This window comes from Rhinopithecus roxellana, chromosome 6 (assembly GCF_007565055.1).
Source record: "Rhinopithecus roxellana isolate Shanxi Qingling chromosome 6, ASM756505v1, whole genome shotgun sequence".
NCBI lineage: Eukaryota > Metazoa > Chordata > Mammalia > Primates > Cercopithecidae > Rhinopithecus > Rhinopithecus roxellana.
In genome coordinates, this window is record NC_044554.1 from 24,136,457 (window position 1) to 24,162,212 (window position 25,756).

General features: G+C 36.9%; 1 protein-coding gene across 3 annotated transcripts in view; it reads left to right on the forward strand.

Moving 5' to 3' along the window:
* The window catches only part of MDFIC (MyoD family inhibitor domain containing), a 93,399-nt gene extending 68,586 nt beyond the window's left edge, over positions 1 to 24,813 (forward strand). For 2 of the 3 annotated variants that reach the window (XM_010361420.2, XM_030933039.1), the window contains exon 5: positions 21,322 to 24,813. In XM_010361420.2, coding sequence (XP_010359722.1) covers positions 21,322 to 21,569 — 248 coding nt within the window. In that variant the 3' untranslated portion in view covers positions 21,570 to 24,813. Of the gene's footprint in view, positions 1 to 1,227; positions 1,322 to 21,321 lie in introns of all 3 variants that reach the window. The other variant, XM_030933040.1, reaches the window with a different exon arrangement.
* Positions 24,814 to 25,756: the final 943 nt, after the last annotated feature.

Consider the following 25,756-nt stretch of genomic DNA (forward strand, 5'->3'; position numbering starts at 1 on the left):
ATGAGCACTGAAATATTTCTGTTGGTTGTCGACTCTTCTGGATGTTGTCACAACGTGGACATCATTTAGTGACCTTATTAAGAGTCATTTTCATGGAGAAGCCACAATGATGTGGGTTGTGGAATATGAAAACAGTTCTAGAAAGGCCAAATTTCATGGCAGAAGTGCAAGTCCAGAAGGGTTGTTCGTTTGGTGTGTATTCTTTTAAGATAGGAACAATTTCAGTATGTTTACATTCAGCTGGAAAAGATCCAGGAGAGAAGGAACATTTGAAGTTATGAGAAGGCAATAATGATACCTTCTTGACAAGCCAGCATATAGTGTCTTTAGACTTTAGATCTATAGTTTAATACACTGAACTAAATGAATGCATTTACATTGTCAAAGCAAGAGAATTGAGCAACCAGAGAAGCATTTACCAAATTGTTACCCTCGATGGCTCTGCTCTGTAGGGGTTATGTGGTTGATTAATTTTAGAAGACTTCTGAGTAACCTCTATGGAATGATTTGGTATGAGGACATGTAACCTTTGGTGACTAAAAAGCCTTTCTCAAAACCCTACTCCTACCTCATTCCATGAGCATTCATCGAGTTTGAATGGAGGGGATGGATAGGGCCTTATGATTCTGAATTCCAAATCTCTCACTTTTGTGTTTTGGATCACAAATTGATGAAAATCAATAGCATCTTATACTTTATGTTCATAAGGCTCTTAATTGAATTTAGCCATAGCTTTTACACATAGTATAGTATAAGAAGTAAAACAAACATAGCTAAGCAAACAGTTAAAGAGAAGAAAAAATAAGTAAAGAAACCACTGCAAAATCCGTACAAATGGGAAACAGTAGGTTAATTTTAAAATATATTTAAAGTAAATTTATGCTTTAGTATGCCCTACTCATCATTGAATTACTACCACAAACAAAGGCTTGAAAAGGTTAAAGCTTAATCTATAATAAAAAGGAGTTTTGATTAATTGTGATAATCTTTTACACAATGATTCTGATCATTTTTGATCATACGGGCTTCTTTGAGAATCTGACAAGAGTTATTATTTCCCCCTGCAAAGCTTTAAAGACAGACAACAAGATCCTGTTAGCACTGTGTTATTCTTGAAGGTAACTGAAGAGATTGGATAATTTCAGATCTAAAATCAAACATCTCTAAGAACTGACCAGATTATGAGGTGCCTAATGAGCCATTGTAATGTTTTTAATTTTGAGGTAGGAAAACTGCATGAGACTATGAGCAGATGGCCGACACGATCTGACTTACCATTTTTAAACATCACTTTGCCTTTTGTGCTGAGAGTGGACTACAGGTACACAGGGTTCAAAAAAGGGAGACCTGCCATGACACTATTGCTGTGATTCACATGGGAGGTAATAGGATTGGATCGGGGTGACAGTGATGGAGGTGACGAGATGTTGCATTTGGGTGTATTTTGAAGGCAGAACAAGATTTGCTGAAGAATGAGATTTTGGTGTGAAAGACAGGGATTAAGGATGACTCCAAGTTTATGGGCCTGAGCAGTTGAAAGTATGGAGTAGCTATTAACTGAGGTGAGAAGACTATAGGAAGCATGGGGTTTGGTTCATGGAGGAAGGTCATGTTTGTTTTTGAATACATTGAATTTGAGATACCCATTATCTGTACAAGTGGTGATGTGGACAAGGTGTTTGGATAAGGGAGTCTGGAGTTCAAAGGAAAGGTCTGCAGCTTGAGATATGTTTTGTGAGTTTTCATGGTGCAGAATGTACAGTGGATGAGACCACTGGCAACTGGGGTTCTCAACCCTGGCCTCTGGATATTTGGAGAAAAAGCTTTAGGGCAAAGGGAATAGGAAGTAAAATACAAATCAACAATTATGATTCATTTGCAATGGAGTAGATCCATGGTGTCAGCATCCTTTAGAAGCTCCCTATGTGATTCTAATTTGAATGCAGGATTAAGAACTCTTGTCCAGAAAATAGAAAAAGTGCAAAAGTACTCCAAAAACTGAGCCCTGGGCCATTATGCAGACAGTATAAAACAAAGAGAAACTATCAAAAAAGTGAGAATGAGTAACTAGTAATGGAGCAGGGATAAAGAGGGGCAGCTTGGAAACTAAATGAAGGAAGTATTTTAAAACAGATGGAGTGATCATGTTTCAAAAGCAACTGAGAAATCCAGTAAGATGAATGAGAAGTGACCATTGAAATTGTCATGTAGAAGTCATTGGTGACCTTCATACTTTTGTTGTTGTGATGGGGATAGAGTCTGATTGAGATAGATTCCAGAGAAAATAAGAAAAGAAAAATTGAAAATTGCAAATCTGGATTACTCTATCAAGGAGTTTTCCAAAAGGGGAGTAAGTAAAAAGGCTGGGATATAAAAGTGAATTTTTTTAGAAATGGGGTACATGGTTGAGTGCTACTGGTAATGAACTAGTAGAGGAGACACTGATGATGTGGGAGCATGATGTTTTTGAGAAGGTGAGAGGGGAGGAAATTCATTACAAAGTACCCTGTGGTGTTGTAGGGGTGTGTGTGTGTGTGTATGTGTGTGTTTTATCTCTCTCAGATTTTAAAGAAAGGGTCACCCAGGGCAGTGGCTCACATTTGTAATCCTGGCACTTTGTGGGGCCAAAGCGGGAGAATGGCTTGAGGTTAGGAATTCGAGACCAGTCTGGACCTCATTGAGGTTAGGAATTCGAGACCAGTCTGGACCTCATCTCTACACGAAGAAAAAAAAGAAAATTATCCAGACATGGTGCTGCATGCCTGTGGTCCTAGCTACTTTACTTAGGAGGCTGAGACAGGAGCATCCCTTGAATCCAGGAGACTGAGGCTGTGGTGAGTTATGGTTGTGCCACTGCACTCCAGGCTGGGCAACAGAGTGTGAAAGCATGACCCTGCATCTAAATAGAAAAAAAAAAGAAAGGAAGGAAGGAAGGAAGAAAAGGAAAGGGAAGGGAAGGGAGGGGAGGGGAGGGGAGGGGAGGGGAGGGGAGGGGAGGGGAGGGGAGGGGAGGGGAGGGGAGGGGAGGGAGGGAGGGAAGGGAAGGGAAGGGAAGGGAAGGGAAGGGAAGGGAAGGGAAGGGAAGGGAAGGGAAGGGAAGGGAAGGGAAGGGAAGGGAAGGGAGAAAAGAAAGGGCCCATGCCTGCAGAGCACTGTTTTTTACAGTGATTCCTTTATTTCTGTGTCTTACACACATGAGGCACTTTCAATTTGTTTAAATGGAGCTCTTTCAAATGACCAGTAGAATATGGCACAGTAGATTTACAAGTTTTGGAGACTTTCCACCTAAGAAAATATTTTATCATTTGGGATGAGGAAAATACACTAAAAGTTTCCATTTCATTTTAGAACCATTTCAAAAAATTATTTCTTAGTTACAATAATAGCACTAGACACTACATAATACTACAATTCAGAGGAGGAAGTTTTGGGGAAAAATACAGGTTGTGCTGGATGTTTGAATTTTCTGACAAAACTGTCTAATGACTCATGAGTGTCTTGTAGTTTTTAAGGGGTATACATAGAGAAAAATAGTATTAGAGTATTATTCATTCAATATAGCTTTCAACTTCAGTTATTTGAGATAACCACCTATAGTAAAACTTTATCTCAGATGCTCATGTTAAAAAAAATATTTTCTTTATATTTTGCATTTTGCTTTAGCCTGAATTTTACTTTGGCTAAAATATTTTACCTTTTAGAAAAATGAGTTGTATTGTTGAGGGTGGAAGAGTGAGTATATTTAAATCAACTGGACTAAAGAAATATACTGATGTGTAATGCATGCCTTAATTCATGTCCAAATGTCGCATGATCCTTTGGAAATCTGCAGAATGGAGAACATTCTAAATTTCAAGGTTATATTTATATTCTTTGTCATTAACTGAAACTACTTCTTACAATACTATATTGTATATTTTTTGTTATTGCCTCTGGTGCCTTTATAAATTACCTGTTTTCCCCCCAATGTTTTGTTACTATATTCTTTCCATTTCTTTTTGTGTGCTTCCATCTCTATATATATACTTAAAATATCTGTTGTTTGCCTGGCTGAATTGACACCAAAATGTTTAAGAATAGAGTATGTTAATATTGGGGAAAAATTAATTTTGAACATGAAGTTTTTAAAAAAGATTTCGAAGGAATAAGAACAGAAGGGTACCACTCATGTCGAGGGGTGTGACTGTTTTATGCTTTAGGAGGAGGAGCATCTACCTTTGCAGATCAAGCCTGCCACCTCCATAGTTTTGGTTATCTCATTTTGGTTGTTACTCCAAAGTACACCTTCCATATCTCTATCTGACTGTCTCTGTTCCCCATGTCTCTTCTTCATCTCTCCTTCCTCTTTTCTCTCATTTTTCTATTTCATACTTTCTCTCCCTCCCCTCCCCTTACCTGTTTCACTTGCAAATTTTACGTGATTTCATTCAGTTATTAACTACCATTTATAGAAACCCTATGGCAGTGATTAATGACATTTTCCATAATAATATTTTAATTTTTTTTAGTTTTATTCTTAGCTTATATGTTTGTGAGTTATAAGTACATAGCTTAAAAGAAATAGCTCCAAAAATCTCCATCAAACACCCGGAATTTTTCAACAATGATTTTTTCTTTCTAGATTTAATTAGATTCTCATGGTATTTGAATTGATTATTATTCTTTCAAAATACATACTTATTTAGCTATTTGCTGTTTTTTTAATTACATTCCAAGATGACCCATCCTGACTCCCAAAACTAACTGAAGCAACTTAGAAATACTAAATTCTCTTAGAAATGCTTTTGCTATTTAAATTACTTACATATAGTGTTAAACTATTATAGTTTTGAGAATCTTTTATAATTAATAGGTATAATTCTCGACTAGTATATTGTAAAATAGTATAGAAGGAACCTTATAGTTTAAAGTTGACATATTTCTTAAAAACTCTTGTAAGGGGAATTTTTAAAAATATGGATGGTTTAAGTTGAATACACCAGGAAGGTATTAGGAAGATTCACTTATGAACCTCCAGCTCAGGGGCCTTAGCACTGGGGGAGGGTCCAATGCTAAGTCTGAGAAAAAATAACCAACTTAATTTCACTAATTTCTAAACTTTAAATTAAATTTAGTATTTCTCTCAATTATACATATAGACAATAAACTTCAGTGGCATTAATAGTACCCGTGGCTTTGTTGATGACATTTTCATGTATTAAAGTTGTTGCAGAAATCGTGAAGTATCATTTATACCAATTGCTACTTTTAAAATAGTACTTATCAGATCACCACTAGAACTTGTTATTAATGTGTTTAAAAAGAAGCACATGTTTATTCTACCTCAACTTTAATATTATCAACTATAGTCGTGGGGCCACATAACATTTCATTCAACTATGAACCGCATATAGCATGGTGGTCCCATAAAATTAGAACACTGTATTTTTACTGTACCTTTTCTATGTTTACATATACAAATACTTACCATTGTGTTACAGGTACCTACAGTACTCAGTACAGTAACATGCTGAACAACTTTGTAGCCTAGGAGTGATAGGCTATACCATATAGCCTAAGTATGTCATTGACTATACCATCCAGACTTGTGTAAGTGCACTCTCTGATATTCATACAATGATGAAATCACCTAATGATTCCTTCCTCAGAATATGTCCCTGTATTTAAACATAATTGGTTTCCTTCAAAATCCTGTGTATTCTATTTTATGGATTTAAAAATACTTTATCTCCGTGACACACCACTGAAAACTAAAAATGTCTGCTCTTGCCCCTCAGAATCCAAAGCATTCTTTATAGTAAAAGTAATTTACTTTGTAACATACACATTTTATAAATTTGCGTTTCTGTGTGTAATTTTCACAATGCAGAGAACACAGATTTTTTTTTTGAACAGCTTCTTTTTGCTTACATTAAATTGAAATGATAATAAAGGACATATTCAATTTCTCACCTTAAAAAACTGTGTTAAATATTAAATCCCTAAGTAACTTGTTTTCATGTTTGCATTTTAATGTCATGCTTTTACCAATGCATAGCCTGCAATGCCAGGATGCAGAAGAACGGAGAAAATGAACTTATTGGGTTTTATATGCCACAATTTAGATAGTCTTAATTTAAATTTCCATAAATAAGTACAAGAGAAAACAGAGGAAGTGCTTCGAAGTCAACAACCTGGTGACACATATTTTTCAGGGTTTTCAGGCAAATCTTCCCATGGGATTTTAATTGATATGCAACATAGTGTGGCCTCAGGCCCCCATCCAAGCACAGGACTCTGGTAATTTGTACCAGCTTTCCTTCCTCTTGTATACTTGACTGAAGGGAAAAATTGAAGATGGTAGACATCCTCTCAAGTGGATATAGGAGGCAATTAGAAGAATAAAATTGAATAATTATTAAGTAGTTTGCTCAAGGATATTAATCATTCTGCTCACTTTGAAGGAGAAAAAATACTCATACAAATAAATAGTAGTTGTCTCTTAGAAGACTGAGAAATCCAGGAGTTTGGGGAAAATGTGAAGATAATTGAAAGAAAAGAGCAAAATGGATTAATATACTAGTTTTCCAAAGAAATATTAAATTTCCCCAAATTTCCACTATAACTTCTCTTGGGAAATCAAACTGGAGGAACTGGACCTCTTGGGGAATAATATCACCATAACATAACATAATTTGAAGTTGACACTAGAAGTTGAAGTTTATTTTTTTCCTAATAATTATGCTCAGGGAAGGATGCAGAAATTGCATTTTTGGAATGACAGAAAAGTAGTTATTTTAGAAAGAACATTTTAACATCTATGGTAGATATCTCCTAGGAAATGTGTACTGTGGAGTGACAGGAGAAGCTAAAACCAAAAGCCATCATTACCTTAGGCCATAAAATTGAATTGCATGGAGTCAACAGGTGTTTATTAAGGGTCTGCTATATGTCCAGGCCAGTGTGCTGGAGTTTGTAGAGAAGTCCTGTTTTGTTTCTTAATCAAGTGCCTTTGATTTTTTTGTTCCTGTTGCTTTTAAAAATTATACCCTTAGTTAGAAATAAGTATGAAGCTACTGGCTCTTGAACTCCAATTAACCATGAAAAATTATATATATGTATGTGTATAAATACATTTAAAACTGGCCTCCCAGCCCGGCACACTGACTTACACCTGTAACCCCAACACTTTGGGAGGCCAAGGTGGGCAGATCACCTGAGGTCGGGAGTTCGAGACCAACCTGGCCAACATGGAGAAACCCTGTCTCTACTAAAAATACAAAAATTAACCAGGTGTGGTGGCACATGCCTGTAATCCCAGATACTTGGGAGGCTGAGGCAGGAGAATCGCTTGAGCCCAGGAGGCGGAGGTTGCAGTGAGCCGAGATTGTGCCACTACACTCCAGCCCGGATGACAGAGCAAGACTCTATCTCAAAAAAACAAAAAACAAAAAAACAAAAAAAAAAAACAGAAAAAACTGGCCTCCCATATGTTATTTTTTTCCTGTTATCCAGAATTGGATTTCCTGGTGAAACATCAAACTTACTTATGACCCTGTCATTCTGGCATACCATCCTTTCAGAACCAAAAATCTGGATTATCTGTCTTTTCAACTCCTGTCTATACTAGGGAGCTAAACACTCCTGAAAAAACCTTGATGACCGTAAAAATCACTATCACTACACATGTGTGGTCTTGGGTCTCAACAGAGCCTCAGAATCCCTCCACAGAACTTCAATATGTCCCAAATTCCTGCAACAAATCGTTCTCGAGCACTTACTCTGTGGCAGATAAGTGCCACACTCTTCTAGGTACAGTCTGGGGACATAGCAATGAACTACAAAAACAAGCAGACCTGCCCTCTCCCATTTTCCACAGTGGCCATCTCATGTTGGTGCTGTTTTCTTTAAAGAAGCACCTGGCAACTTTCCCTCCCTCTCTAGGGGTAGAAGAGGCCATCCAGCTTTTCCTCAGGGTCTCTCCACCCTGGGCCCTACCTACAAACTTACCTAATTCTGAGCCTGTTTTTACTTTCCATTCAAAGGAGGAGATACAGCTCTTCCTGTTGCAGTACACACCCCATCACTGCCCACCTTTTAATACACTCACTCCATTGAGTGGCCCTTTCTGCATTCAGTTTGAACTTTTTTCTGGAGAACAGTGAACATATGTAAGTCTTTCCTGTCTAAAAATGTACATGTAGGGAGTGTGTATAGGTGGGAGTGTATCTCTTCATGGACTCTGCATCCTCAGTTTTCTCTTTCTGTTTACAAATAGATGTCTTGGAAAGATAGCTGCATGTGTGGTCCCTGTTCCCTCACTTTTCAGTACTCCTCATGTCACTGCTATTCATTTCTAGCCCGAACACATCACTATAATTTCTCTGGCCAAACACAGTATCTGACACAACCTCCTTGAAATATTGTTATCTCTCAATTCCATGGGATCTCCCTTTCCTAGAGTTTCTACTTCCGTGTTTACTCCTCTGTCTCCTCTGCCAGCTCCTCCCTTCCTTAGATGCTTTTGTTACCTTGAATCCCTCATCACTGAGTACATTCTCCCTGGGCAGCTGAATAAGCCCATTCACTATGACAGTTTCAGCCATGTTTCATCTCCTCGCCCCGGACTAACTACCCCCAAACTCCAGATCATGGTCACTGGCTGCCTCTTGAACATTTCCATTTGAGTATCCCCAGACTTAGCAAGTCTCACACTCAATGTATTTTAAACCAAACTCTTTTTCCTCCTGGATTTCTTCCTTAGTAAATGGCTTCAGAAACCAGGGGAGTCACGCTTCACTCTTCTCATCACTGCTTCATCTGAGGTCTTATCAACGCATGCTAATCCCACTTTCTTGGTATTTCCTCAGAGTCCTCCTGCCTGACCCCATTGGTACTGTATTATCGCTGCATGCCGTTCCTGCTTCCTCATTTCTGACACGGAAAATTGAAGATATTTACCTGGTGTCTTTAGATCCAACAAAAATATGGAGCCACTGGCATCTCTAAAACTGCTTGCCTCTGTGTCTTTGCATAACTTCCCCACTGACTGGAACAATCTTTGCTTTTATTTCATCTAACATAGTCTTCTTCTTTAAGACATAGCCCAGGAATCACCCTTACTTTCTCCTTCTACCCTATGCTCTCTCCTCTCCCCTTTCAGAGCTCCATCTTACAAATCTGAATTGGATATTGGATATTCCATCCATTTGTGCCTCAGTTTTTCATCTGTAAAATGGGGTTAATAATAGCATTTATCTCATACAATTATTCTAAGAGTTTAGTGAGTAAATATTTATAAACTACTTATAGCAGTGCCTCAAATATAGTAAGCACTATATAAAACGTTGCTAAATAAAAATTTTAAAAATACAATAAAATATGGGAAACTATATATTGGTGATGAGAACAACCTTTGGAATCACATAGATCTAAATTTGAATCCCAGACCTCCCCTTAGTAGCTTTGCACCTCAAGCCACTATATAAAGATTTTGAACCTCAGGTTTTTCACCTATAAAATGAGCCAGATGTTCACCTTATGAGATTGTCTGTGATGCAGAGGTAATGCCTGCGAGACACTGACTATGTAACACTCCTTGCTCATTATTTCCTCCAGTTGGGCACAGTGGCTCACGCCTATACTCCTAGTAGCTCATGCCTGTAATCCCAGCACTTAGGAAGGCAGAGGCAAAAGGATAGCCTGAACCCAAGGAGTTGAAGACCTGCCTAGGCAATGTAGTGAGAAGCTGTTCTCCACAAAGAGAAAAGAAAAAAAGGACAAAAAAACGAAATAAATGTACTCATTACTTACTCCACCTGCACAATGTGTTTGTCCAAATCACAACAGTTATCACACTGTATCGTAACTATATTTTTATTCACCTACACTTTATGTTCCTTAATCTTTGTCTCTGAAGTTTGGGCAGAATCTGACATGTAGTCAAATGCTCAATGAAGGCTTGTTGAATGAACATTTGACTATGAAGGCATTGTCTTCAGGCTCCTATGCTGGTTAGGAATGAAAACTGTATTTATTCCATTTTTTTTTCCACTTCTTATAAACTCAGCACTCTTAGAGAGTCTTCTGTGGCTAATTCCATGTGCCTCTAATGTCTTTAATGGACCAGAGTACACAGTTTACTTTGACCATTGGCCATCATTTATCTGACGCCTACTTTCCAGGCCCACATTCAGTATCTACGACAAGGCAGGCAAGGCCCTGTCTTTGTGGGGTTTCTGCACAGTATGGCTATTTGCTCCTGGGGCTTAGCCAACTTACAGTCAACTTGTATTCAGCATTAATTAACTTTCCGTTCTGTTTTGAATATTGCATTAAATCCAGTAATGGTCCTGTTCAAGGGGGCCAAGAAAATACCCTGTGCTAGATTTAACTATCTATTGGTTATAGAAAATAGATTATATCTTCCTAGAACTTTAGAGGTTGACACAGACTTAGAAAGCATTTTCCCTTTCCTTGTATGTGTGTCGACACCAAGTGAAATGACCTGTTCAAGATACTCACTCAGCCAAGTAGTGACAGAGCCAGGACCAAAAAGCTGGTTTTAAGTTTCCAGCATCACAGTCCCTATACATACACTAATACTTGGCTGTCTTTGCCACTTATGAAGATGGAAGGGTGATCATTAATTGAAATACCTTTGTTTCTGTGCCCCCACTATGTTGTGTCCCTGTTGCTAGTAGCCTTATTTAAACCAAACAAACAGCAGTAACAACCACAGACACTTACAATCCTTTCTTTTTGTAGTTCTGGAATTAGCTTGCCCAAATGGTAATAGGAGGTAATGAGCTGTGACAGGAATAACTCAGTTAGGGGGTGGCTCAGATGAAACGCAGGGAATTGGGAAGCACCTCAGGAAGAGGGTTTTAATTTTTATCTTATTTTCCCTAGTTTAAAGTAATAATACACTAGGCCACAAAATTTTTATTGCATGAGAAAACTAGGTTTATCTGTTTTCAGCAATTTTAGAGTATACTTGTAAACAACATGTTCATAGATTGTTTTTGGCTCTGGAATTGTTTGTACACTAAATTAAGGCGGAGGTATTTATACCTTATAATTTCAATGTCATGCTGTCCTGTTCATCTGAGGCTTGCAATAGTGACTTAAAAAAATCAAATGGTATTAGTAGATAACATGGGTGGAGAGGGAGGGATGTGCAAAGAGTAACAATGCCATCGTTGATTCACAAATTAATTCCATAAATAATAGGATTTACCTCCTGTGCACTGCTTTGAAACGTGCTTTGGTGTCTCATTTCGCTGTAACATTTCACTCTGCTTGCTTCGCTTCATCTTGCCTGGCCTGTCTGTTAGACCGCTGTGCTTCTTTGGTTGGGGCCTGTCTCTTCTGTCGGGGCTGGGGAGTGCATCCTGGGTCTTCTCAGGCGAGGCTCCTCCTGCCTGTGTGAGGTCTGCACCTCCTGCTGGGGATGCTGCCCCTGCCTCCAGGGGTCCTACAGGAACAGTCACTGCTGGGGACCTCTCAGCCCTTTGGATTGCAAAAGTGCCCTTTGGACTCTTGCTGAGCCCTGGCTGGTCAAGTGCCTGGAGAATTGTTGTGTATGATCCCAGTCCTGTGAATATTGTCAGCATCAGTCAGCCTTCTTTTAGTGTGTTTGTTTCCTCCCTTGCTGCCATAAAGACCTTATGTCCTAGGTGGCCTGGCCAACCCTGTGCATCTCTGCAATAGGCTAGTATCAGTGATGGAAAACATTGGATATAACCAGGGTGTTATTTTGCTCATCAGTATCATCATCATCATCATCATCATCATCATCATCATCATCACGTTTTACAGAATCACCCAGTGGGTACATTATGGTTTAAGTTTTGTTAACAAGACAAAACTGGTTTATTTTCATTTGTAACTTGCACAATGTATATGCCAAGGACAAATGAAAAAGAGATGAAGCTGAAATGTGAACTGTGAAATAAACACAGTTGGGAAAATAAAATTGGAAAATATATTAAGCATTTGGGAGAGATATTTTGGATTATTTTGACCCCAATATGCATTTTCATTAAAGCTAGAGGATGTACTTGCATGTATTTTTGTTATAGCCATAAATGGTATTGTTACCAACTTGAGTGAACTGTTGCATATTGATCTTTTCTAAGAAAATGTGTTTAAGATCTAAAGTATATTTTATTATCCAGAAATTATATTCAACTTTGTTATTATTTAAACTTGTTATATTAGAAGTATTTCAACTGGCCAACTGAAAATAGCCAGCACCGAATAGGTTCGAGTAAAGTATAGTTTTACTGTTTTTGCTTTCTAGCCTCTGGAAAAAATAAATAGATAATAATTGAAATATGGAAAAAATAGGTTATTATTTTTAAATCTTCTGCTGTAGCCAAACACAAGGTTACTAAGTCTCTCTGGGTAGATTGATGCTTCACTCCTCTACAAATTCTGTTTCTTAGAGTTGCCTTCTTGGTTTGTTCTTTCAAGTGTTTGAGCTGTGGTCAGAGTCTTTTACAAACCTCCTTAGGTTAAAATAGAATGGCCCTATGTCAGTGTGGTAACCAGAGTAAATGGAACATAGGTAGGTGGAGAGGTGTGGTTTTCCTAGAATAAATATTTTGCTATCAACTTCACAGCTGTCACAGTAATAATATTTAGTAAGCACTTGCATGTTAAATCCTTTATTAAGTACTTAATGTGCATAAATTATCTCTTTTAATCTTCATCATAACCCTATAAGGACAGTAATGTTATTACCAGCTATTAAGCTTGTGATCTTAAAATGTAGAGATTCAGTAAGTGAATGTAAATATTATTTGCACCATTGATATTTTCTAGTCTTTGTTTCCCTCCTTTCTGCCCAAAAACTGACTTTCTAGGTAAAATAATTTAAATAAGCACTTCCAATAACTAAACTTTTACCTCTCTTCAGATTTCTGTGTTAAGCTTCTAAGAATCAAAATATTTTCTGAGATCTACCTATCTATCAAGTGTATGTGTGTATATACATATTTCCTGGACTTTGTTTTGCTTTTGAGATAGGGTCTCATTCTGACACCCAGGCTGGAGTGCAGTGGCATGATTATGGCTCACTACAGCCTGGACCTCCTGGGGCTCAGGTGATCTTCCTACCTTAGCACTCCACCCCCCACCATCCCTACCCCCTCCCCAAAATAGCTGAGACTACAGATACTCGCCACCATACTCAGCTATTTTTTTTTTTTGGTAGAAACAGTTTTGTCATGTTGCCCAGGGTAGTCAAACACCTGGGCTCAAGGGATCCGCCCCCCTTGGGATTCTGCCCACCTCGGGATTCCAGGCGTGAACTACCTCCCCCGAGTCTAACTTCCTACACTTTGTAAAATGCATCTCTTTAGAAAGGACTACTTAACCAGTGTTAGAGTTAAGTCATGACCAACAATTACTGGATTCGATCTCTGTGAGAGTTTGGAATATTTAATGAATCAACCACAGATCAGGCAACAAAGGTAAACAAATAGAAGGAAAAAAATCTGTGCTATCCACTGGCTGTCATTTAAAATACAAAAGCACCTCCCATAGGATGGAGATGGATTCTAGGATTTGCACATGTGGTAGGAAACTTATTGAGGAGTCACTTTGTGGGATGTGGGAGGGCAGTGCTGTGTTTTTTCCTAGTTTCTTTTTGACTTTGTTGAGAGGAAAGATAATAGTAAAGATTATTGTTCAATTTCCCAAAGTATGGTTTTCTTTGTCCTGCAGTGGAAAATGTAGCTTTTCTCTAACTTTCTTTTTACCTCCTGACCCATCTCACTTTGTTCCCCACTAGGAAAATGTTGACTGGATTCTGGCTAAGATGTGTGGCCTCTCGGGAGAGTTTTGTGCCAGAGCGTTCTGTGTAGGAGGCTCACTTTAGGCCAGTTTATTCAGGCAGCAGGTCAGGCTAGGGCTGTTGGCCAGAAGTGCTGTGCGTCCTCTGTCTTGTAGACACGGAGCTACTTAGAGCTGAGCTACCGTGTGGTATTAGTAAACATTTCCCACCCCCACACACACTTGAGGAGCAGAACTCCCCAGAGATGTCTGTGTCTGGTCCCTCGCAGCTGGGTTTTTACAGAGGCTAGATGCTCACTTAGCCATCTCGGCTGTGATTCAGGATAACCACAGCCCGCTTCTAGCTTGCTTTTTGATTTTCCTATTGGGAAAGAACAGTCGCAGTAAAGCAGTATCTAGGAAGAGGAAAGCCTTCACCTAGTCAGACTTTTGCACAGAGTCCTGTTATACCACCACTGGGCAGATGATAGTCATAGCAGCTAAAGAATGGGGAACAACTGGGGGTGCTCTGTGGCATTGATCTTAAAGCTACAGAGTCAGGTTTGACCTCAAAGCAATTTCCTAAATTACTAAATACACATAACTCTTATTGCTCATGTTCTAATCCGCGGTCTTTGTTTGGCATACTATTGGCCTGATAAATGCTAATAAACCATTGTTTCTCAGCATGTAGCTTACATGATGGGGATTTGATTAAGAAAGTACTTTCAAGCATCTTATTTCATAGGAAACTTTATTAGAAATAAGATAAGACCTATTCAATCTGTATTCTCTTAAAAATGGAAATGGGTTGTGGGTTATTCTCCGAATTCTCTGCTGTCTGTCCTTTCCTGTACTCCACTGTAGCTGTTTGGTATCTCTGTTCCAAGAAATTCAGAGCACCTGTCATACCACATCTTAAAAGGAGGAAATGAAAGAGATAAAAGAGGCTCGTTTAGAGGAGAGCTGAGTTTATTGTGTAGTTTTCTGGTGACTCAATCAGGGTTCCTTTCACTTTGATAAAGTGCATTCCTCATATTCCCTAGTGTAATTTGGCCACATATTGATCAGGTATCAGTATCAATTGGGATAATTTCATTATAAACTTACTTGTTTTTACAAAAGCTAGTCTTCACTCTTATTTTAAGCAGCACAGAGTTCCTGGGATCAGTCACAGACATTGTCACCAGACTTCTAAGATGCTGTTGAAGTCAGTTCCAGTTGTTTCTTGAATGCTGTTGAGGAGCTAGGAGCTCTCCAGATAACAGGCCAGCTGCCTGAGCATAACACTGATGACCTTTCGTAGCACTCAAAGATTTTGTGTGGGGTTGTGTCTTCAGTAATTCATCACAGCTTTTGTGGTTTTGTTTTGCTTTTTAAATCAAACATGGTAAATATTTCCTTTTATGCTCTCCTTTTAGCTACTTAGCTTCTAAAGTGTTACTTTGTTTTCCTAAATTTACAGTAGCTGCCAGTCTTGTGCTGAGTTCTCCTCTTAAGTACACTGAATTGTGCAATTCTTGCTTGGCCCAGTTTTGGACAGGCACCTTTCCCAGAACCCAGTGGACTTCTCAGAGGTTAAACAGTTTTGGCAAAAACTGTAAATACTGACTGAATAAAACCATAAAAACTGAAATCTCAAGAACGGGGAAAAAGATGATTCCTGACTGCAAGCCACATGGATGCAGATGACTCATTTTTAAAAAAAAAGTTTGTTTCTCTATTCAAGCCTTCTTAAGTTTGATCATTCTTGTGATCTTCTCTTTACCTCAAATAAAACCATCATTATCGTGCCTTTTATGATTCTTGATTCCTGTTGGCAGTGGCAGGGATAGAAACTATAACAACTGTTTTTTCTTAGTTTACTTTAACCTTTTCATTACCCTGAGTCGCAGTCAAACTATGACAGAAATAGAAGGTTACAAATAGAAGGGTTTTATAAAGAGATCCACCAAAACAAACAAACAAACAAACAAAAAAAAAAACAAAAAAAAAATGATTTTTGGCAAGGAATAACAATTTGGTAGGATTTAAGGAATTTTTTTGGCTAATTTTTGTTGTAATTTCTAGATATTTCTCTATTTAAAAAATAAGAATATGAATGTGTTTCTGGTAGATACTTCTGTAGATACATCTTGTTTAACATCTCTATGATCTTGTAAATGCATTTTGGTTTGCGGCTTCTTTAGATGCCTGTTAATAGATTTGGTTTTTCAGAGTAACCCAAAGTACTTTTCTAGTAAAATATAAAGGACTTACGTTTTAAAACAATGTCTCCATTTTGTAAGTTTTAATATTGACATAAAGAGCTACTGCATATGGAGCTCTTGATCATGTAGCTACAGTCCTTAAATTTATGTTTTAAATTTATAGATTTGTTTCTTTTGATTGAGACATCATCTCTCTCCACACTGCCTTCTCTCTTATGTCTGTTTTAACAATGCAACTGGCAGTTTATTAATTCTTCAACTTAGTGATGACTTTGTTCTTACATATTGAAGGGTAACATTTACTTTCAACTTTTTGTTAAAACTAAAATTCAGAATAATTTTTTTTTTTTTTTTTTTTTTTTTTTTTTGAGACGGAGTCTCACTCTGTCGCCGGGGCTGGAGTGCAGTGGCCGGATCTCAGCTCACTGCAAGCTCCGCCTCCCGGGTTCACGCCATTCTCCTGCCTCAGCCTCCCGAGTAGCTGGGACTACAGGCGCCCGCCACCTCGCCCGGCTAGTTTTTTGTATTTTTTAGTAGAGACGGGGTTTCACCGTGTTAGCCAGGATGGTCTCGATCTCCTGACCTTGTGATCCGCCCGTCTCGGCCTCCCAAAGTGCTGGGATTACAGCAGAATAATTTTTAAAAAAGAAAAGGAACATGAACCAAGGCTAAAAACAGATAGATGAACAAAACAAATCAGCAGAAAGTTTTGGATTTGTAAGTGATCTTCCTCCAAGGAACATTATCCCAGTGTTAGAAGTGACCCACTCCTGTAACAGCAGCATGGCTTGCTGACTGAGAGCATGGTCTCAGGAGGTTAACTGTCTGGGTCCTGATCCTGTTTCTGCTACTCACTCCCTCTATGACCTTGGGAAAATTTCCTAAATTTTCTGTGAATCAGTCTCTGCGTTGGTAAAATAGGCATAATACCGGTATGACTTCTTAGGAGTATTATTAGAATAAAATTAATCAATATTTATAAAGACCTTAAAAGAGAGTTTAGTACAAAGTAAGTTTCCATTTAAAAAAAAAAATGAAAAATTGATGAAAACATCTCTACTTTTAAGATGTTTCTCAATTTTGAAAACAGCAAGTAAATACTTTTCCTGCATTAAAGCTACAACTCCCATTCTAGTAAAGTAACCACTTACACCAATCAGTTACAGAAAACAGGTTTTGTTGAAGAAAAGAAGTTAGCAAAGGAGTGTTTGATCTATTTAGACCTAAGAACTTAAAAAAAAATTCTTTGTCTACTAAAAATAAAATGATATTTTAACAGGCAAATTAATTTGTAAATCTTGTTTACTAAAGTAGGAGTTATAAGAGATTCATTTCTTGGCTTAAGGCTTTTAAAATCTTCATGACGTGTCATTATAGTCTAAGATCTGGAAGAAATATTAATTCTCAAATGAATATATCCTATGGGAGGCAACTAGTGGTTTAGTTTGGAATGTCACTCCCATCTCTCTTCATCCTCAAGGCTATTGATCTCACACCAATCACATCCAATCTCTCTCTCCTAATTGCTTATTGGTTTCTTCCCCTTTTCTGTCATCAGCATAGCTGAGTTCCTTGTTTTGAATCAGACACTAAAACTTTTTTGTTTCATTCTGCTATCAAATCTTACTAACACTTCTCCGTCTTTTTGCTGATCAATTATCAGATTTTTCTCTCTGCCACTTAACTTCCTCAGCCATGTAATCCCATATCCAGTGTTATCAAACAAGATTTAATTTGGCTTTCCCTTCCTCACCTTAAACTCTCCGAGTTCAAAAGTTAACTTATCTCCCTTTTGTTAGTTTATTGTAATTAAGTCACATTCTGATAGAAGACAATCATATTTAACAAAGGATCAGTATCTTGAATATCTGAAAAACCTTTACAAATTAGTAAGAGAAAGGAGGCAACCCAATATAAAAGTTAGGAAAAAACATGAACATACTGAACACCCACTTCAAAGAAGAGAAAACATGAATGGCCAATGAACATGAAAAAATGTCCAAACCTGTTAGGAAACAAGAAAAGGCAAAATAAAACCACCATGAGATACCATTTCACACACAACTTGCACATGTTAAATTGTGATGGTTTCAAAGATTGGTGAGAATGTGGAGAATGAGCACTCTCATACTTAGTTTGTGGGACTAAATTTTGGAGCAACAATCTCGGGAACAAATTTGGCATTATCTAATAAGATTAAAGATGAGCAGGCCTGTGACCCAACCATCCTATTGCTGGCTACTTAGCATGTATGTTAGGAGACCTGGATAAGATTGTTTCAAACAACAATGTTAAGAACAGCCATGTTAGGAACAGCAACAACACTGGTGATGACCACAATATCCATAAATAGTAGAATGAGGCTGGGCACAATGGCTCACGCCTGTAATCCCAACACTTTGGGAGGCCAAGGCGGGTGGATCACCTGAGGTCAGGAGTCTGAGACCAGCCTGTCCAACATGGTAAAACCCTGTCTGTACTAAAAATACAAAAAATTAACCAGGCATAGTGGCGGGCACCTGTAGTCCCAGCTACTGGGGAGACTGAGGCAGGAAAATTGCTTGAATCCGGGAGGCAGAGGTTGCAATGAGCCAAGATTGTGCCACTGTACTCCAGCCTGGGTGACAGAGTGAGACTCTGTCTCAAAAAAGAAAAATAAAAAATAATAGAATGGATAAATCAATCATTGTATATTAATTAAATGGAATACTATGCACCTGGAAAATGAGTGAACTACAGCTACATGAATCAACATAGATAAATCTCAAATGCAGGATGTTGAGCAGAAGATGCTACTCACAGCAATTTGTAAAGTATACTTTCCATTCTGGTATATTTTTTAGGGGTGTGTACACATGTACTGCTGTGAAAAATACAATAAAGAGCAGGGGAAAGATCATATAATATTTAATATTTAAGACAGTGGTTACTTCTATGGAGAGGAAAATAGATTCAGGAAGGGACCAAAGGAGGCTTCAAAAATATTGTAACCATCTATTTCTATGACTGGACGAGACATTCTTTCCCCTTTAAAATGGATAGACCCGTTATATGTAGTTCCATGTCTGATAAATTTTATGACTAGTATATAAATAATTTACATAATCAATAACCACTCTTAGGCTTTTAAAAACATTTTGTTTAAGGTTCTTCAATGTCAAGTGGGTTTTTGTTGAGTCCCTCTCTCAATCTTGATATTTAAGCATTTCATGGTGGAATAGAAAGTTAAGGTCTCAGTGAGGTATTATTGGAAATAGATAATATGGATATTCACTTGAAGGTACATTGAATAAAACTGACTTGATGCCAGTTAAACAATATCTTCTAAGTAATAATGAAACTTGCTGTTTATAACATTTCAAATATTTTACAAATCATGACGATAATGTAATTCTGGAAAAATTCAACTGAATAGAGTCATATAAGACAGATGATGAGATGAAAGTATGGCAGCAGAGTTGATAAAGGGAAACCACGGACACTGTCTAGAAATCCAGAATGTTGTAAGGTCATGGGCCTTTATTCATGTAGGTTGATTTTAGAGTTCCCCTGAAATGATTTGTTACTACTAGAAATCAATATTAGGGGAAGATGGAAAGACTTGAAAACTCTCACAACTCTGTTTTTGTTTTTCCAATTGCTGCATGGACCATCATATGTAAAAGTGGGCTTGGCACTAAAAAAAAAGGAAAGAACAGTGTGTCCTTTTAGCCTTTAATTCTGCAAACACAACTCTGGAAATTCCCTTTTGAGTTCTCTCTGACCCTTCCTCCTTTTCACCATCTGGCAGGTGGAGTGTATGACTTTGTGTTTCCACATTTCCTCCTTTCATCCTCTGAATTCTCTACAAAGTTAGAATCTGCAGAGAAACAGAGGGGTGTTCAAAGAGTTAGGGAGTTTATGACGGGATGCTTAGGTATAGGCCTGTAGAGTTAAGAGACTGCCGTAGGTACGCTGGTGTTTGTTTTTCCTTACCTGAAGCATCTGTAGCCAAGGAATCTGTAGTAGAGGAATTCTGTCAATTCACATCTACATGCAGTTATATGGCATTCTACAGAGAAGTGCATGATTTTGTATTAAAGCATGGCTGCCATGCAACAAGCTGGTTTTCTTTCCTTCATCTTTGGTTTTTACAGTTTGCTGACACTCCATCAAAGGCACTTAATTTTAATGCCAAATACAGAAACACAAAGGACATGTGACAATGGGAAGAGGGTGGGGTGGTTGTGCCTTATTGCTATTGTTGGAAGTGGAATCTTCTTATTAAAACTTATATTATACAAAATACAAAAACAAAAAACAAGGAACCCACACAAAATAACCCAGAATTAATTCTGGTAAAAATTCATAACTATTTCTGATATGAGGCAATTGTCTTATAACATTGGTTTTAAATGATGTTATTACATGTGTTAAAGTTATCTAGAAATAGAAATTTCCTTCCATTACTCCTTTCACTTGCCCCAGAATTATAAAGAAATGGACATTAGAACATTAGAATCTAAATTTATTAAATTATAATCTCTTTGATTTCTCAACTTTATCAGTTTATTAAGTTTAGTGAACATTGTTGTTTAGAGAGGCATTATTAGAGATGTGTCAGGAGATAACAGAGATGTTAAAGTTCTTTGCCACCAAAGGAAGAGGGAAAGCAATGTTCCTGTGTCATTATTCACATTAGCTAAGGTATAAATTCCTTTGTTAGAAGTAGGCAGAAGGACCCTTCTAGAAACAATAGTTGGACCCAACCAGAGAGTCTCACTGTTTTTATTTAATATTTGTGAAATAAAAGGCCTAAAACCATGAAATTGAATCATTTGTATTGGAAAGTGAAGTCTTAATGGATTCTGGTTGAACTATTGAATTAATTTTTCAATAATACATCAAATATTTCATATTTAAATTTGTTCTTTTTCAATTTTAGAGCAGGTGGGGTGGAGCAATTGAAGGAAATTTCTATTTCTGAAGGACTTTAATAACTAAAATGCAATTGTTTTAGCCAGTGTTATAAAGAGCAATAGCATATAGAAAGGTGGATAAGAAGCATAGAGAAGTGGCATCTAGGACCAAGGGCCATTGCACAGTTTGTGAGAGTAATAATCTAACACATGTGAACACATGTGCGTACACACAATACTTTTTTTTTTTTCGAACTAAGTATCTTCTTCTAAAGATCACTCATCTAGAGTTTAACTTAAGCTCCTTTTTGAGCTTCCAGCTCACAAAGCAAACTTCCTTTGGGTTGTGGATGACTTAACTATTTTGCTCAATTCTTACTGAATCTATTGATAACCATGTCTTTTGTGTTCCTCCTTTTTCTCACTACATGGTCTCCTTACCACTGAAAATGAAGATTGTTGCGTCCACTGTATCCTGGCTTGCTTGTTCTGCGAATTCCTGACCCTTTGCAATATTGTCCTGGGACAAGCGTCTTGTGGCATCTGCACCTCAGAAGCCTGCTGCTGTTGCTGTGGAGACGAGATGGGGGATGACTGTAACTGCCCTTGTGATATGGACTGTGGCATCATGGATGCCTGTTGTGAATCATCAGACTGCTTGGAAATCTGTATGGAATGCTGTGGAATTTGTTTTCCTTCATAAATATTTATCTTTTGTTTGTGTTAAAACTGGAGAGTGTTTAAAAATTTACTTTTGGGGGGAAGAAAAGCACATTGTAAGATTCTCATGAAACAACATGGAATTTGCACTGTTAACTCATTATTGTAAGTAATCTCTGAAAGCCTTTTTACTTTAACTAAATCTTCATGGTTTAATATGTGAAATTTTAACTACTTTAACTAGTTTGATAAACTTCTTAATATGTTACAATAACTTTGGGACATTTTGACACCCCCTCCCCAAATGTTAAATGTGTTCTCCTTTTTACTGATATTTCTGTTTCTTCTAACCATTCTCAGGAGCCCTTTGCTCCAAATATATTATTTTTCAGTGAGTATTTAAACCTGGCAGTTTATTTTGATGTGTATCTATTCGTGATTAAATGAAAGCAGTCTTGGCCAGGCACAGTGGCTCACGCCTGTAATCCTGGCACTTTGGGAGGCCGAGGTGGGCAGACTGCCTGAGCTCAGAGTTCGAGACTAGCGAGGACAACATGGTGAAACCCCGTCTCTACTAAAATACAAAAAATTAGCTGGGTGTGGTGGCGGGTGCCTGTAGTCCCAGCTACTTGGGAGGCTGAGGCAGGAGAATTGCTTGAACCAAGAGTCGAAGGTTGCAGTGAGCTGAGATTGTGCCACTGTACTCCAGCCTGGGTGACAAAGCAAGACTCCATCTCTAAATAAATAAATAAATATGTAAATAAATAAACCAGTCTTTATTTTAAAAGAAACTTTAGGAAACAAACTCACATAGTAGTTGGGAACCAGTGCTGATCTCTCTCCCTTACCTTCTCCGCTTGTTTAACAGATGCTGAATGCCTACTGTGTAGACTTTCTTCCTCAGACTGTGGGAATAGATACAGTTCCACTCCTGTCCACAGGAACATGAGATTTAGCAGACTAAGGAGGTCTGTAAAGAATGAACCATACCACAAGGCATACTGAAGTAAGGATTATAAGAGACATAAACTCAAAAGGCTGTTGGAATACGCAGAAAATTGCTACCAGAATATTCAGGAAGGCTTCAGGGAGAATGTGGCATTTGAAGACTCTCTTAGAATGAGTGATTCATCTGGCATTTAAATGAATTATTTAGATTTTTGACAAAGTTTTAGGTGGACACCCTAAATCGTGTGTGCCCTTAACCAGTTAAAAGAACAGTGCCTTCAGCATCCTTTGTTATTAGTTGCAGTAATACAGCTTTTTAAAAAAGCTATAAAGTTTAAATTAACTAAAAATATGCATTGTCTTACACATAATTTAAATGTTATCATACTTTTTTGATGAAAACATAATGCCTTAGTAAAATAGCTCTATTTAATAAAGAAGATGGAGTACTCTGACACATTTCATTTAAATTGGGAAATTTTTCATATTAAAATCCCAGTGTTCTGAGTTATTCATAGGCTTTCTTTTACTTGAGAGCTTTAGGTGTTTTGGGGATGAGAGCATTTTAGTTGTTTGCTTTGGTTTGTTTCTTAAGCATTGCTATTTTTTGTAAACACAGATAAATGGAAACCATTCTTTTCAAAGCAGAAGAAATCTAGACATCCACTACTGTGACCAAATTTCTGTATTACAATTTTATGTTAAAGTAAACTAATATGGCAGGTTATAATGATCCTTAAGTGTAAAGAAATCAGTCAATTACAAGACTAATTATATAGTTATTGAGACGTAGAGACTGTGTGGCTTACATAAAAGGGAGAGTAAATTTTCATACCATGCACTCTCCTACTCAGTTTGATCTCTCTAAAATTGTAGTTTGGTTTGATTTAATATACTTCTTTGTAGAAATTTTGAAAGTATGCTTTGGGATTAATAATTATTTTTAATTTTTCTGGCTGAATATCACATTGATAGTAACAACAGAAGCATAATTTTAGGAAGCCTTTCGCAAACCTAGCCTTTTAAGAGAGGTTTTTAACCTGAAGCATGAGAAAATCACCTGTGGTTTTTCCTTTGAGATGAAACCTAGTTTCTAGTTGTATCATTACTTAAAGGGCTTAAAAAAGAAAAAACTTAGCAAACTTTTGAATCTTTCTTTTATTGCTACTTATACGTACATACACACATACAAAACCTTTAAATTTGGAGATCTGAATATAATTCTGGTAAATAACTGTCTTCATTTTTCTCCTCTAAAGAACTTAATTCATTTGTTACATAAAATATAAGGAAATCTTTGCACTATTTTACAGTAACCACAATCTAAATATTTACATATACCCAAAATTAACTTATGCTCATATATTAGGATGTGAGAATATCATCTGTTTATGGACACATGAAACCTCCTAATGACCTGGAATTGTTAGAATATTTGGCTTTTTATATGCAGTTTTTCAACCAAGTGATTAGTCTAGTATTTAAACATATACTGCCACAATTTGTAATGAAAATATTAACACATTTGAAATAATGTTTCTCCATAACAGAGAATGTTAATGGATACCAGAATTTTATTTTTGTATTTATGTTCATAGTACATTTCCTCTTGTCTACTCCAGACAGTCATTCCATAAAGTATCTTGTATAATTAAAAGGAATAAGAAAAAGGAAAAGTAGGCAAATGTGAAAATAGTTTCAATATATCTTATGATTTCTTAATGTAAAATGTTTTGTTGAACTGTATGGCTATCATGACTAAGTGCTAGAATTTATAGTTATAGGCAGTGTCCTTTTAAATGTGGAAAGGCTTTTAAAATGTTTTAAAACTGGACTTGTATTATCCTGAATACACTATTTTGAAAATTTTTTTAAAATGAGTTCTTTATTTTGCTTTACCATATGTTTATATCTAATTGACATATTGACTAATATTTGAAATAATTCAACCATAAGTTAAAACCTGTAGGTTGTCTTTATCCTGTTTCATCCCTGTCTGAAGATTTCCGAGTCTTCTTATGTAAATCACATGACTCATGTCCATAAATGAACTACGAAAAATATCGATCAGTTTATGGTATAAATGATCATTGATATGTGATTTCAAAACATAGTGTTCTTTTAAAAATTTATAATATGTCAAAATACAAGTTTTTTTACATCGTTTTAGTAAATTAATTTCATTTATTTACTTTGGAACTATATTTCTACTTAGAAAAACTAAGGTAATTTTACAATATGTGCCGAGATTAAAAACCAACGTAAAAATGCTCGAACATCTATGAAATTGAGTCTTAGATTTAATGAATTTCACTCAAAAATAAATCATCAGAAGAATTTCCATGTAGGGCATATAGTGGCACAATTTTTGTAAATGCTTTGCAGTTAGCATCTAACTAAAACAATACAGTATGACTTTATTTAGAAGATTTTTTATTTAGAAAGTTATTTTTTCATTTTTACAGTGTATCAACTGTATCCATTTTCCTCACCTGGATAGTCAATGTTATCTGAGCAGTTCAAGGAGTAACCAAGGCAACCTTATGTAATAACTTTCCATTCTTTATCCACGCAAACTCTATCAGTGCTCTAGATTCTAATGTTATAAGAGTCAAACATCACTGCCTGACATAAATAAGACTTGAGCCCAGAGACTCTATAGCTTGCTTTCTTGAATGCTACTGAAATGTTTAGATTTACCTAACTGCCTAATTAACCAGGTTATTTATTCATGAGATTGTTTTTCAAATTATTCAAGACTTTTATGCCCCTTCCAATTACTTGTGATTTGTAGGCCTGTAGGGTTGTTGCATCTAATCTGACTGGTGACAGAAAATTTCATCAACTACCATAATATCCAGTTTGTTTTCTTTTACACTAATACAGCAGAACATATCATTTTTGTTTTAAACAATGGGTAATATACATTAATAGGGTTTGTTCCACACTATTTATAGTTTTTATAATCAAGCATTGGGTATTAAAACAGAATCCTTTCAACCCTTCATCTCCAATATGCCTATACAATAAACTGCAATGAGTGTTTTCTTTGTGCTTGGATTGGTACTAGGCACCTCAAGAAAGTCACATAACCCTTAAGAAGTTTCAACCCAGGGAAGAAGTTTGGCATCTCCCGTGAGAAAACAGTTTCAACAGTGAACCTGCCAGTATTTACTTCCTTATTTAAGATTGCTTTTAGAGTTTGCTTAAAATGGAAGAAGTTGTGGAGAGGGGATGCTATTGTAATGCAGCCCTAACATGGAGGATGGGTGTTACAAAAAC